This window comes from Varanus komodoensis, unplaced genomic scaffold (assembly GCF_004798865.1).
Source record: "Varanus komodoensis strain SLA01 unplaced genomic scaffold, ASM479886v1 scaffold2, whole genome shotgun sequence".
Taxonomy (NCBI): Eukaryota; Metazoa; Chordata; class Lepidosauria; order Squamata; family Varanidae; genus Varanus; species Varanus komodoensis.
In genome coordinates, this window is record NW_025335568.1 from 58856703 (window position 1) to 58872167 (window position 15465).

General features: G+C 43.7%; 1 protein-coding gene across 2 annotated transcripts in view; it reads right to left on the bottom strand.

Moving 5' to 3' along the window:
* Positions 1–15465, bottom strand: part of LOC123022490 (phosphofurin acidic cluster sorting protein 1-like) — a 155703-nt gene that overhangs the window by 86451 nt on the left and 53787 nt on the right. Inside the window, exon 1 of one of the 2 annotated variants that reach the window (XM_044428193.1) lies at positions 13654–14216. The exons of the other annotated variant lie outside the window; for it this stretch is intronic. Coding sequence (XP_044284128.1) covers positions 13654–13658 — 5 coding nt within the window. The 5' untranslated portion in view covers positions 13659–14216. Of the gene's footprint in view, positions 1–13653; positions 14217–15465 lie in introns of those variants that run through there. 2 annotated transcript variants of the gene reach the window in all.

Here is a 15465-nt window from a genome sequence, read left to right on the forward strand (position 1 = left end):
GACAAGCCATTCCAGTTTTTACTTTACAACCCATGAACATTGTTTCACGATCTGCAAATCTGGAAACTGAATTGCTTATGGGTTAAACAACCAAGAGTTAACCCAACAACTGCCTATGGTTTGTCACTGGCTTAACTCTGGGTTGCTTATTAAAAGCAAAAATGGCTCGCATGCTCCACTTGTCCCAACAATTCCTGGGTTAAAAGATCCAGACATTACCTCAATTATGTGCAAACTAAGTCATTCACTGAAGGCATGCATAAATAAAAAGATCTGTATATGTGATCCATCAGGTCTCTCGTTATAAGATCCAGCCAATATAAGAAAAGCATGTATCTCTGTAGACCAATTCCTTGTAGAATATTTTTTTTAATTGAGCAATTAATCTCATTAGCCAAGTTGGACAGAACACTTCTTAGAGATGTGGCTTCCATTTCTTAATATTGTGGACTAGCATAAATGGATACTGCAGCAGCATCAGCATCAGCATCATTATTTTGCAAGGAGAAAACTGGAGAAGCTGGATGTCTGCACCTCTGTTTCTGCTGCTGACAAAGGTGTACCCTTCATGGGAAGGAAGCCCCATTGACTCCATGTTGGTAAATTCTGGTGTCCTAGAATTCTCTGAAACATGACAAAAATCAGATGGTTGTCTTGGCAGGTTATTTAAAGGGAAAAATCAAAAGGAACTGCCTTGAGACTCACCATGCAGGTTGTACCTTAAAAGAAGGTTTTCCAGGAGAGGATGTGCTTTATCTGAGATGGCAGAAACCTCAACAGGCTGGAGGCGCCAACAAGTCTGCAAGGGTGGGAACGATGCGGCAATGGCAAGCAATCCAGCAAAGGCTTGCACTCCATACAGTCCACTGGGAGAAGCTGAATTATTTAACACGGAGGTCTTACAGCTTCACTTGTCAAAAGCATTCCATGTCATCAAGGTCTGTCCCTTCCACTCAGGACCCCTCCCAAAGAGAAGTGTCTTGGGCAGCCTAGATGAGGCAGCTGTCTCCAGGGGGAAAGAACACTTTAAAGCAAGTGCTCTTGCAGAAATTGAAGACGGCAACTGCACTGCCCCTTCCAGGTGAAGTGGTGCAGATGACTGCTGCTGGTGCAGCCCTCCTGGCCATGTCTGAGGAGCAGCGTGAACTGACTCGTGCCTAATGCAACCCTCTCATGTCCATGCTCAGCATACAAAAATGACTAAAACAACAAAACCAATGAGAGGTACTCTGGAAGCACTCGACATTTTAAGTAGGATGGAATTATCTTTATTTTGCTAAATAATCAGCCTCAGCATGGTGCCCTCCAGATATGTCAAGTTCCAAATCCCATTATCCCCAGCCAGCATTGACCATGATAATGGAGAAGGACAGGGTTGTAGCCCAACCTGGAGTGCACCAGGCTGGGAGTGTCTGACCTAAAGGTGAACTAACCTACCATCTTTCCATTTATCTCAACAAGATTCATGTACCCAATGCCTTAAAAAATGAAATGCTGAAGGCATCAGACACGTTTTTCTATTATTTCTGCAAGGCAAGCAGAACTACCCTGGAGGACAATGGGCAGACCCAACAGATACAACAAGGCACTCCTATCCTTCACAAATCTTGAAGTTAACGCCTCCAGCTGGTATGGTAATGGCAGTGGAGCAGCTCTTTAGCTTTGGCAAGCAAGCAGAGGGAAAGCTGAAGGCCTCCCTCCTGAACTGGCTCTGCGCTCCGCTGCCCCCACCAACAGCCACTCCTCAGAGGGAGGGGACAAACCAGGCCCTTTGTTCAGCCTGTTGAAATAACTTTTCCACTCTTTCATCCCCATCCTTTTCCCTCATGCATCATGCATTTTTAGATGGTAAATGTACAAAGAGGGGCTCTATTTAATTGATTGTATACAAGTTCCTCTGAGAGCCCTTTTGCCTGAAAAGTGGCATAAAAATATCACAATAAATAGCAGGGGGAAATGAGGTAGGAAGGAAACATCCAAGACTCAGAAGGGCAAAGGAACAGGTGCTGTGATGGTAGCAATTTACTAGATGGCCCCTGGAGAAGACCCTTGGTTGAAATCCTTTGGCTGAAGGGTCTACAGGTGGCATGCTGGTACATCACTTCAGACAACTCGCTCAAAATTATATTTCCAGAAGTTTTTAACCAGTGTACCTGAATAAGAGACATATTCAGATGCATTTTGCTCCTGATGAAGAAAGCTGCCAAATGCATGTTGATCAACCATCCCACTGTAAGTTACGCTTGACAAGCGCCAGGAGTGTGCGAGGCCCACCACTTCTTTCCATCTGAAACACACCTTCACTTCACCTACCAATCTGGTGCCTGCACCAGCTGCTATGCTTAGGGCATCCGTTGCACTGAACAACTTGGCAACATTGCACAAAATGCTCTCACGTCAAACTTTGCTTTGCAGGTATTTTACCAACAAAATGGCTGCACAACCAGCCATCTTTGTGACAGAGAATTAAAAGCAACAACGAAATGCCTGCAGTATGTGCAGTGCTATTACAAAGAAACAAGTGTTACGAGGTGCTTGAGAAGCCCTCATAATCCTGTTGCAGGTGACCTTTCTGTGTTTTATGTGGACAAGCTAATGGGTTGAGCAGCTGAGTCAGTGAGCAGTCCAGCACCAGAATGGCTTGTGGAAGGAATGTTCCATCTGTCATTCAAGCTTTACTAAGCGAGAAGCACTGATAGCAGATAAAGCACCATCGGTCCTGGGAAATCCATAAGAGCTTGACTTAAGATCGAAGGGGGGGTCAATTAAAAACACGAGATTGTTTATAGTATTTTTTTCCACCCTCTTTGAATTCATGCCTTTTTCCAAGGCAGTTTCCCAACTCATTCAGAGCTGTTCATTTATGTCAGCCTTCCGCAATGTGATGCCCTCAATATGTCATTGGAATATAACTCCCATCAGCCTTACCAACGCTCATGTTTGGGTTTGATGAGAAGTGTAGTTCAAAACATCTGAAGAGTAAACAGTTTGGGCTGATTTGTGTTCTTGTGCTATTATATTTATATCCTAACTTTTCTCCTCTTCCAAGACACCAAAGGTAGCTCCTCCTTTTCTCCCCTTTAGTCTTGTAAAAACCCTGTGAGGTAGGTTAGGCTGAGAATCTGTGACTGACCAAAAGTTACTGAGTGAGCTTCATAGGCAAATGGAGACTAGAACCTACTGCTTCAGAGTCCCAGTCAAACCCTCTAGCCACTACACAAAACTGGCTCTTATAGCATACCTACAAGGGCTATTTGGGCCTGTCAGAGACACAGCATATGCTTGGTCTCAATCCATGCAAGCCCCCTCCACTCTGTATGATTGCCAAGGGGGGAGAAGGGATAAAACACCATAAACCCAACACAGAATGCACAATCCATGCAAAAACTACTATGTATAAGATTCTCATCCACTGGAGCTCTCCAGGCTCTTACCCCCATCAGCCTTAGTCAGCTCTGCCAATCGTCTGACATTATCAGTGCTGAAGTCTAGCTTATCTGGGTGGCCACAAGTTCCCCACCACTGCACCAGAAAGACAATGTCTCGCATTCCCATTTCTAGCCTACTTCAATCACTTCATCAGGTCAATCCCTTTCAGTGGCATGTAAAGTTTACCTTCAAGGAAGATGATTCTCAGCCAATCTAACTCATCTTAAACTTCTATGAATATGCACTAGTTTGTACAAACCTGTTAATTTCATAATAGAAGGTGCCTCACACCTTGGTTATCAACATCTGCCAAATCTGATGATAAAACTATTAAGGAGATTCTGTTACAAAGGATAAAAGTAGACCTAGTAATACACAAAGATATCCATGCACCAACAGACACTTCTTGGTGGGCCTGCCAGGCCCTACATTTGCCTTCTAAGAAAAGTTATGAATGGAAAAGACCCCTATGGCAGCCATTTTGTGAGAGTACCCATGCCATAATCAAAATTCCAACTATGTCCACCAACCCCACTAGACAATACCTTCTGAGGTGTATGAAGCCTGTAGATTAAATATACACATCAGCCACCCTGACATAGCTTGCAAGGTCTATTTATTTTTAAATATGAGAATGAATTGTTATACTTCAAGAATTTAGGGTCTTCCTGGCAATGTAAAATCATGACCTCCAGAAGGCAAGCTACCTTAAACTCAGGGAATGTTAAAATAGAGCTTTAGCAAAACACCAGCTGAATCAGAAATGACCACACAAAAATATTATTGTGTTCTTCAGAACACAGCTTATTTGTCTAGCCCATGAATGAAGAATTTCAAAATGTGGTCACAAATGCTACATATCAAGCAAATAGAAAGCAGCTTAAATCCAGACAGCAGGTCCATATTAGGCTCAAAGCAGCTGAACGACGTTCTCTGTTATTTATGGTAAAACAATTCCAGAATAAGCACAAAATGCCCACCAACTATGTTAATTACTGAAGCCTAAAATATGCAGGCTAGATGAAGCCTTCACACTCACTATATATTTCCCCTCAGCATTCAGCAAGTTTCACAATAATGTCTATCAGGAGGCGAAAATAATGTCTATCAGGAGGCATCTCTCTGTGATTTGGTCATCTTGCAACTGTTGGAGATTATCTTTATTGCTTCACAAGTCCTGAAAGCCAAGAAATCATTCATCAAAGAAAAGTCTGCCAGGCAGAGAGAGGAAGAAGGTAGTCCTAGTTGCATCTCCGACTCCTCTTCCCTTCAGCCCATCCACAAGGAAATGCTGCTGCCTCAGGCAGAGCTTCAGGCCAAAGCAGACTTTCCCAAACAGGGCTCTGCCCCCACAAAACCTAGTAAGAGCTTCAGGCCCCAGAAAAGGGAAAACAATGCCTGCCTCTTCCCACTCCAACAGCTCTGTGGAGGAGAGAAAGAAAGGAAGTTTCAGGAGATGTATGAGACACTCGCATCAGTTCATTTTTCAAAAGAATTTGCCTGATTTGCACCTCCTAGACCCAAAGACAGTCTGTAGTTTGGCCTGCAATGTGACTCATGAACAACAGCACAAAGGCATTTGGAAAATGCACGTGTTTGAGGGGGAAAAAGCTTACTTTTGAAAAATACATACAGACGTGCTTTAATCAGTTGGAAAAAAAAGTATGCACAATTGATGCTGACATTTTAAAAATACGCATTAAAATATGCATGAATTTTCACAGAGAGAAAGCGAGCTGTCAGTTAGTGGAACTTGAGGGAGTATTCAGAAAACTGATAAGAAGCATTTTCAGAGGAAGCTAGACTGACACAGGAGCCCATCAGCCTCTGCTGAGCGTATTGACTCACTCCAGCAATTCTGGGGACTCCTGGAGGAGGTGGGAAAAGCAGTGCTCTCCCCCGCCTGAAGATTTCCTGTCTGGGGTGGTCAAGAACATCACACAGTGACTGGGTTCATACACTATGAAAGCTCACTCTTGAGTGCCGAATGCAAGTTGATGTTAAACCATGGGATATCAGATTGTCTGAATCCAGCAAAGAGAAGAGAAGCCAGTTTATTAATGGGCTGTGAACTGTTGGTTTTTCATGATAAGCAAGCTAGGAAAAATCATTTTGCAAGGATTGAGTAGTGTCATGAGAAAAGCATAGACTGAAACAGGACTCACTGCTATTCAACCACTGTTGTCTTAAGTTTGTGCCCAACTCTCACACAAACATGATTTATGACTGTCAGGAGCTGCTGGGGCTAAGACCAGGAACTCAGCTTCAAAAGTTTCCTAGGCACTTAAGCAGCCTCAGGTCTGGACTGGCTCCATTCACCCAGACTGACCACTGGAACCTCATGGGCTTCCTTTTCTGTCTGAGATCTGAGCTGAGCAAGAAGGTCTTCCAGGCTCTCATGTATCCCTCCACTTGGACGCCAGTCTCACTTGACATCAGACCACAGATCAGCCCAAACACCACCACAGGAGCCATGTTGTTTGCTGAAGTGATCCAACAAAGAAAACTCCATGGCACCTTAATACAGGAAGTCCTCTACATAAGAACCTTCAAGTTGCAAACTTTCAAAGATGAGAATGTGCTTTTGTGTACTTTACTGTAATAACTGAGAGAGGCGAGTCCAGCAAAGCATAACACAGGTCACGCCAGCCGAATGGTAAAGCCATATGAGGAAGAACCCATCAGACAAACAGCACAGGTGCACTTCTGCACTGGCACATACTCAGAAGTATAACTTCCAGAAGTCCTCCAATGACATCAACAGAAGTACAGTACTATATAGCTGATTGTGTTAGTTGGGTACCTAGGCTAACTTTGTTGGACTTACAAATTGGACTTACGGAACTCGTTCGTATGTAGGGGACTTCCTGTACTGTTTCTTGGCTTTGATCTCATCAGCTTTGTGGCAGCGATGCTGAGGATTCAGAAATTGCATCCAAGATGGTACCATGAGCATTGAAACAAAGGTTTCTAGAACAATATACTCCTCTTAGCAGATTTTGTCTCTGTCCCAGTGGAGAAAGAGAGAGCAAATTGGAAAAGGGGGAGGGGGGGGCTTCTACCTTCATGAGAAGGCTAGCGTCATTTCTTACACTGTGTAATTATTAGGCTAGGCTAGGCTAGGCTAGGCTAGGCTAGGGGCTTATTGGGCCTTCCACAGTCCCAGGATGGTCATCTTCTTCCCTTGGCCCATATCCTTTCCCCAACCATGGATCATTTAATGGCCCCAGCTTTTCTGCTGGCTTTTCCCCATTCTAAAAAGTTGGACTGTCTCTCTTCAACATTCATTCATGGAAGTAAAGGTTTAAGGGAAAATATACTGGACTTTTTGATCCCACTCCTTTTGCCTTTTGTCCCACTTGAATGTAGCCTCCCACAATTTTCACAAAGTGGAATTTGGCCTTCAGGCTAAAAGCAGGCTCTGCGAACCTGCACTAGGCCTTCCCTCTACCATTTCTTTTTGTTACCAGGACACAAATGGGTTTTTTCCCAATTATGAGACTCCACAGAAACCGCTCAGTAATCAATAAAATGTGATCCTTCTGTCATCCTTTCAAAGGAAGCACGGGGCCATTTTCCAGAAAACCATTCACTGCAGATGTGTTGTGGCACAAAAACGGCAAGATTAAAGCAAATCAATATCAACTAGTTTTGAACAGCCTTCAAGCATTGCTGGGGAGAGAAGCTTACTTTCAATCAATTGCAAATCCAATTTTAGTTAAGACCAGCAAAGTTGCCAATTAGACTGGCTCTCCAAACAGGTAAGAGCTTTAGAGAACATTTTACAACTTTAGAATGCCAGAAGGCATCTGGCCTACAACTCTATTAGACACAGAAAGAGAAAGTACCACGCAGCAGCCTATGTTTGATCCCACTTGCTAAAAACCACTCCAAAAGAGGGTGAAATTAAAGCTGTGGTGGAATCCTAGAGATGAAAGCATGCAATGTAAAAGAAGAGAGCGTAGGATAAGATTGATCCACCACAAGAGGAATAAGCCTACTAGTTGGCCAAAAAGGGAACAAAATGAATGTGAAGACTGTACCTGACTTCCAGTGGCAAACCTAGTTCCAGAAACCCAGGATGTCAAAGAGCTGAAAAGTATGGCAGCAAATGAAGCTGGAGGTAAAGAGAGCCAGTGTAATATAGTAGCAGTAAAGAGTGTCACATTAGGACTGAGAAGACCGGTTCAAATCCTCACTTAGCCATGAAGTCTGTTAGGTCAGGTAGGTCAGGGGTGGCCAGAAGGTAGACTTCCAGAAGTTTTGAATTTCAACACACTGCATTTCTGATCACTGGCCATGTTGGCGGGGTCTTCAGAGAGCTGAAGGCCAAAACATCTGGGGATACACTTTCTGCCCATCTCTGACATAGGTGACCACAGCAACCTGCTTTACACTAGAGCAGACCACTTGTCCATCTAGCTTCTCACTGTCTACAAAACTGACTTTCAGCAGCTCCCCATGGTTCTCAACGGTGGGTGGGTGGGGTATCCCTGCCTTACTGGAGATGCCAGGATTGAATCTGGGAACTTTTGCATGTGTTTCACTGCTGGGCAGTGACCCTTCCCTGCAGACCAGTCGATCACTCCCTTTACCTAACCAACCTCACAGAAGTGTTGCAAAAATAAAATGGGAGATTAGAACAATGCACTGAGCTCCGTACAGAAAAAGTGGGATAAAAATGTTCTAAATCAAGAAAAGGCAGTGCTAATCGCTGGGTCCATCTGACACTTTCACCCTGTGCTCCCACCTTTCAGCCATGACACACACATGTGGAAGAACCAGCTAGGGAAGGGGTTGCATAGACCGGGCCGCAGAAGAGAAGCAGGCGATGGGAGAAAGCTTGTGTGCTGCTTGTCCAGCTCCTTCCCTCTAAATCATGCTACTCCGTGTTGCAATTTTTCATTGGCAACCACCAAATTCCCAGAGCACCTGGTTCTTCCACCAAGATGCAGCCCCACCCTTGTCAAGAAACCAAGGCAAGGAAACAGAGGCATACCTCCCGCAATAAGAAACTCAATGAAGTCAGTGCCATGCTTTGGAAAGACCTGCTGGGCTCAGTTTTCCCAGCTGTGGGGCCCACATCCCAGGGCTTCCTAGAACACGGATATTAGACAGAAGCAGCATTCTTTGCTAGCTGCTAACAATGAATTCTTTGCAAGCAACTGTGCATTCTGGGTGTGCACACAATGCTGTCTATTCATCAGGAATGATAATCTTTTTCATCAGATCACTCTTTGGGCTGCTTTGACCCTCTCAGCTATGGTTTCATTACGGGCATCAGCTACAGAGCAAAAAGAAATTCACTTTTAAACCTTTCCTATTTAATCTCCACTCCTGCAATCCTTCTCCACAGCAGGGACCTGTCTCGCTGGCAAGGCAAAACCAACCTTTACCTGACCTCATAAAGGCAACAATTCCAACCCACAGCCGCCTCCCCTGGCACAAGGCAATGAACTGGGAGTTTCTGCCACATAGTTAAAGGGAAATTTATCTTTGAAGGAAAGCCATGGTTTAAGCCTATCTGACATTTCAGGGGAGAAACTGACTTAATCCAATAGCCCGCAAGAGCTCGCATTAGAATTCGAGGTAACGATAAAGAAGATTAATGCCTCAAGGAACAAGAGTGTTTATATCCTGTACCACAAAAAAACAAATACACATACACAAAAAAGATTCTGCTTCCCAGGAGCTGCTCACAAGAAATAGCATCACAGGTTGCACAGTAAAGGGTAAATGCTAATTTTTCCTGGAGGTCTTAAAAAGGAATAAAAATGTGCATTATTCCTTATCCTTCCCCAAATAAAGCTTACGGTTTATTTGCCCATAGGAGAAGAAGGGGGAAGAACAAGGAAGGATGAGGAGAGAGAAAGGGCATGAAGGAGAGAGGTGTGAGGAAGAGACAGAGAGAGAGTGCATGAAGACTCAAGAGAAATAATTTTTTTAAAGGTAAGTATTCATGGTAGCATAGAATTATAGAACAGATGGGGGTCAAGAAGGCCATCGGGTCCAACCCCATGCTCAACGAAGAGTTCCAAGTTAAACAATCCCTCTCAAAACGCTGTTCAGCAGTATCTTGATTAACTCTAGCGTGGGGGAAAATGTGTTAGCATTAGTCTTGCCCTGCAGACTGAGCATTGCATTTGGATCTGGGAGCTCTGAACTGGAGTAGCCATGCGCTTCAGTTTCCCTTTCTGCAAAATGGGATTAATAGAATTATTGTAATGATAAATTCTGACTGTAATGCATCGCCCCCATCCACCCCTATTCAAATAGCATAACAAATGACAAAGTATTCATACAGAAAATGTAAAGGAAATGCATCACTAAGCCACCACAAAAAGAGTGAAAAAAGGATACTCAATTTACCAACTTCAGACTGAGCCCTGAAGTATGAATTATAAACAGCATCAACAAGGTGGATTATGCATAGATTTTTAGTGGTGTGTGTGTGCGCGTCTGTAAAGGAGGACAAAAAAGGCCCTGATTATCATAAGCCTGGCACTCGGGAGACCCAGAATAAATTTCCTGCTGTGATAAGATGTCTCACTTGACCCTGAGCAATTTTTTAAATCTTTCTGCTTCAGTTCTTCTAGTCCAGAGGTACCAAAAGTATTCTGTATATCAGTCTAACCCAACCTGCTGCCCTGAGGACACAAGAGAAAAACCAACACTTTTTTAACAAACAGCCACCCTGTCCACATGTGCCGACATCCCACTGGGGATTAATTTGCCCATGTAAGCTTTTGTGTCATACTGGTGCCTCCGGGTGCCAAGCTTGCTGTGTCATGCCTCAAATACCCAGGCAGCAGGGGGTGTTTGAGGGTCCGATATCCCTCAGGTAATTCTACCAACATGGTGGCATCAGGGTAAGACTTCGGGGCAGAAGACCAGGACCCCATTCAACAAAGTAAGCAGGAGGGGCCCAGAACACAGAGGAAGTTTGTTTGTTTGTTTTATTTAAAACTTTTATATGCCATCCCTTATGCATGGCATCTCGGGATGGCTCACAATCAAAGCTGGTGTGCCACACTTTGGCATAGGTGAAGTAATTCACATTCCCATCTAAAGAAGGGAGGGGAGAAGATGGTAGGGCCACCCTGTCTAGATTCTAGAGTGACCCAGTTGCACCGCCGGCTGGGGCAGACACACAGGGCTTCATCATCAGATGAGCCAATGTTAACATTCTTCTCTGCAGACAGAATATTTTAATAACCGTGACTGAGCTCTGCCTGACCTCATAAAGCTCTTCAACCGTACCTGTCTACATTCAAGGAACAAGCTTAACATTGAAGTCCATCTCAGGGTCTAGTCCCAAAAAGGAGGAAGCATTAGAATCTAATGTTAGATGGTCACGGGCATCAGCGAGAGACAAGAGGAAATGCTGATACTTGATTAGGGTCAGATTTTAAATGTGCTGAAATTACTACTAGAAATGTTTGAACCAATACATATTTGTTAAAGTAGAAGGATGTTTCCTGCCAGCTTGAAAACCAAGCTGTGAAGCATTTTGCTAACTCAGCCTTCCAGATGTTTTGAACTTCCACTCCCATCAGCCGCAGCCAGCATGGCCGCCGGTTTTGAATTCTGAGAGTCATAATCTAAAACATCTGGAGGGCACTCGTTTGGGAATGTTGAGCTAACTCCTTCATGAAGGCTCCTTCTCATGCAGGAGGATGCTCTCTGGTGCATCTGCAGCTACACAATGTAACAGCAGCAAAAATCAAGGCAGTCCAAGTTTATAAATCAATCACATGGCTGCTCAGTACTATTATCTTCTCAGAGATAATAGTGTGCCTGTTTTCATTAGCATAAACTCTGGAAAGCATCCAACAGGCTTTTCCCCTTCATGAGAAAGAGAAGACTGATGGATCGTTGTGCATGTACACAGAGCCATGCATAAAGAGATCAATCTCTGGAAAACTTAAGAGGTTTCTGTACATCCAGGTCACCCCAACAAGCGTACATTATTTGGACCCAAGGGCTAGGTGGAACAGGAAACACAGACAAAGGCCTCTGTGAGTGATGAGCTGCTCACCATGGATGCATGCAGCACGGCAAGGAAGTTTATACTGCTGTGGAATTGGCACTTTAGCATCACTATGTTCCTGATTGGAGGGACAGTATTCTAGCCCGAACTGCCTCTAGCTCCTTCCTTTGACCAGCAGCCCAACCTGCAAAGCTCATGGTTTGAACCACCCAGCATCTGAAAATGAAATTTGCTGTAGATCACAGTAACTCTGTCCCAAAAGAAGCTCAGAGTGCAATTGTCTACTCGAGGAGCTGTTCCATGCCAAGAAAGGAGCATTGACTGTGGAAAGGCCATAGCTTTGTGGCAGAGCATGCTTTTTTGCCCCTAGAAACAGCCAGGCTCAAGCACACTATCCTAGGAAGAATGGCTGAGAAAGAACCTTGCATTTGTTCTTAAAAGGCCTGCTGCTGGTCAGCTGTCCACACTGTGTACATGGACAACCTGCCCAACCTAGCATAAGGCAAGCTTCATGCGTTCACAGGCATACTCATGATTGAAGAACAGGGAATGGTGTTTACTCCAGATTAATCATACAATTATAGAACAGTAGAGTTGGAAGGGGCCATGAAGGCCATTAGGTCCAACCCCCTGCTGTTGCAAAGCAGGATATAAAGTTTTCTTATATATTCTTGTATATGCACCTAATATAGGACAGCCTGAAAGACGGCCACTCTCAGAAACATACGAAAAGTCATTCACATTGATGGTCACCACTGCATCTTGCGGAAGGGAATTCCATAGCTTAACTATGCTCTGTGTGAAGAAGTGTTTCCTTATTTGTCTGGAATTTCCCACTCATCAGCTTTTATGGGACGACCCCAGGTTCTAACATCATGAGAACAATGCCTCCTTCTCCACTTTCCTCATACCATGAATAATTTTGTACACTTCTACCATGTCTCCTGTTGCTCCCTTTTCTAATCCAAGCAGTCCCCAGATGTTCTCACCTTACTTCATGGGGCAGCTGCTCCAGTCCCTTGATCATCTGGGCTGCTCTTTTCTGCATTCTGTACAATGTCCTCTTTTACGTGTGCAGACCAAATTTATACACAATATTCCAAGTGTGGTTGCACCAAAAATTTGTGTAAGGGCAACACGAGATAGGCATAATTAGGAAAGGAATTGAAGATAAATCTGCCTAACATGGAATTTGCCTTTTTGAGGTAGTCTCTTGTAGCAGAATTAAAGCTACATTGGCCCTACAGGACTTCTCACTGTTTTAAATGCAGAAAAATAGAGTGGGACTATTATTTCCCATGATTTCTGAAAATAATAGTTCCACTCTACTCTGTGCTGGTCCAATGTCACCTTACATACTGTGTTCAGCTTTGAACACTACACTTTAAGGAAAGTTCAGATAAATTAGAATTATTTCAGGGAAGAGCAACACAGATGAGCTCAGGACTAGGAACTAAATCCTACAAGGAACACTGGAAAGAAGCGGGTATGTTCAAGCTTTTGAAGAAACTACCAAAGGCAGGATCTTTGAAGTACCTAAAAGGTTGTCCTACAGAAAAGGGACATAACTTGCTCTCAGTCATCCAAGACAGCAGGACACAAAATAACAGGCTTAAGTTACAGGAAGGAAAAGTTTGGCTGAACATCAGGAAAAACTTCCTAATAGTCAAGGCACTCAGACAATAGAGAACTGCCTAGGGAGGTAATGCTGGAGATACACAAGGAGAGACTGACAACCATCTGTTGGGGATGCTTTAAACTAGATTCCTACACTAAGCAGAGGCTTCGCTTTGATGGCCTGATTGGCCCCTTCCAACTCTGTGTTTCTGTGAATTCTTACCTACTGCTCCTTTTAACCATGAATTTATTCTGAAACAGGATAGTTCCAAAAAGGTTGTCTGACAGATTCCCTCCAATAATCCTCTTCAAATTCCTGCACTTAAACTATTCAGTTAATCTCAGAAGATACTTCCAATTATTATTACTTCCCTGTGCTGCCCAATAATCAGAGCTACCACAAAAATATAGAACAGAATATAAATTTATAAATCTAAAGTTAAAACCCATAAATAGAAAACCTTAGGCTTGGTTAAAATTTATTTTATGTTTTCAAGTGCCTTGGAAAGGAGGAAAGTCTTAACCTGGCACCCAACGGAAAACGGGTAAAGTGTTGAATGATCATTGAGGTCCAACCACAACAAATACTCTCCTGTCTGCAGCTTTCCTTATTTTACCTCATCTATGAACAGCTCCTGCTATTGTCCCAGCTGTTTGATGGCAGTCCATGTCACTGCCTTTATCCCATTCGGTGTGGCTGCCGCTTCATCCACCTAGGACTCTCCAATAGGAAGCAAAGCAGAGGAAGAAGAGGTGGCAGCAGGGAAAAGCTGAAAGTAAAAGAGAAACTACAGCATGAAACAGCTTCCCAGTGACCAGAAGCTGTGAGCCACAACCCCAACCCATGTGCAACCCTCATCCGCTGACCCTAGCAATTGACATTCAAAGTAGCTTCAACTTCCCCAAACAAATGGTCAGGGGTTGCTTTGGATGTGCTCTAACCTTCATCAAATCTCCACCTCTCCCCACAAACACACTGCCAGCTTTCCTGACAGGCAGATGCATCTTCCCGACCTACTTTGCTAGAAGAAAGCTACAGCACCTGAATTCCAACAAGCTTCTCTGTATTCTGTCTCAGCTGAGAAAAGAGCTTAGCATGATTCATACTGGGCAGGAAACCGGGGCAATACAACCAAAGAGGGCATTCCGCTCATTGCAGCCTTACCAGAGATGCCTCATGTGGGGAGGGGGGCAGGCAAGAAGAATAAAAGCACCAGTTCTGCATGCGGGTTGATACACACAGCTGCTGACATCACACAGCATTTAATTACTTTCCATTTGATATTTCCCGTGCAAGCTGAGAAATGTAGTTGACTCCTTTAAAATGTATTTTATTGTACTTCCCAGACATAATACCATAACAGACAATTTTTTAAAAATGAGTGTAACATATGCAAGTCATGTGATACTTCTCGGACTTTAATAGACTGAAATTGTGGATCCTACAGTTTACAAAGGAGAGGAAGGGAAGCCATCACTCTATATATGTATCTTTGGCCATTCCTATGGGTGAATGACCAAAGGAGCCTACACTTGTTATTTTCCCTAATAGCAGTAGCTGCCACATTCAGCCCAACCATCTCTTAGCCATGAATCCAGGTTTCAATTTCCCATGCTATTACATACATCCACACAACCATGTCTTTGTATACGATTTGAGGAGATACAACACAGAAGACCTTAGACCAGCTTTCCGTCTCCTAGTAGCAATCCTACCACATGTGCCTATGAGCGGCATCAACTGCAACCTTTTCTACACAGAGGTGCTGCCTGGGCTATTACTTATTGATGCAGCCTCACCAGCCCCCCTCCAGTGTAAGGGGCATTTCAGTTATCAAAGCTCTGTCGTAAGAATTTAAAAGCAGAATGCCAAACTGGTATATATTTTCATTTACATCTTTTATGTTAGCCCAGTCACCTGATTTTTCCATCCATGAGTTGTCAACAGCAGAGCTGTGAACCATGGTATAATCATTAATGTAATTACAAGAGCTTGCAAGAGATGGGGTGACCACTTAAAGCCTGTCTCCAGCACTAATTTAACTACAAACAAGGCTTAAGCTGTGGAGTATGTTTCTGCATAAATGAGTTGCAAAGAAAAAAAGGCTTTATGAATATGCAGGTACCTGGGCAATTGTACTTAGAGGCCAGGGTAGCCTCTTAACCCCAGTCCCAAGGGAGATGGCCGATTCTAAGCCTCATGCAACAAATATAACAAAAACCATCAGTAGGTTTAAGAGCAGCCACCTTGCACAGATTAATCTTCTTTGCATTTTTAAAACCGGAGAGAAAAAAGAACAACATTAATATGATACAGACAAAGGCTTCTAAGCTATATACACACTGCTGCTCTGGCTAGATTTGGACAGCTTTAAAAAGGCTGTTTATTCAAGCTACACAGCAGCCTCTCTGTAGGTTTGCAACAATGG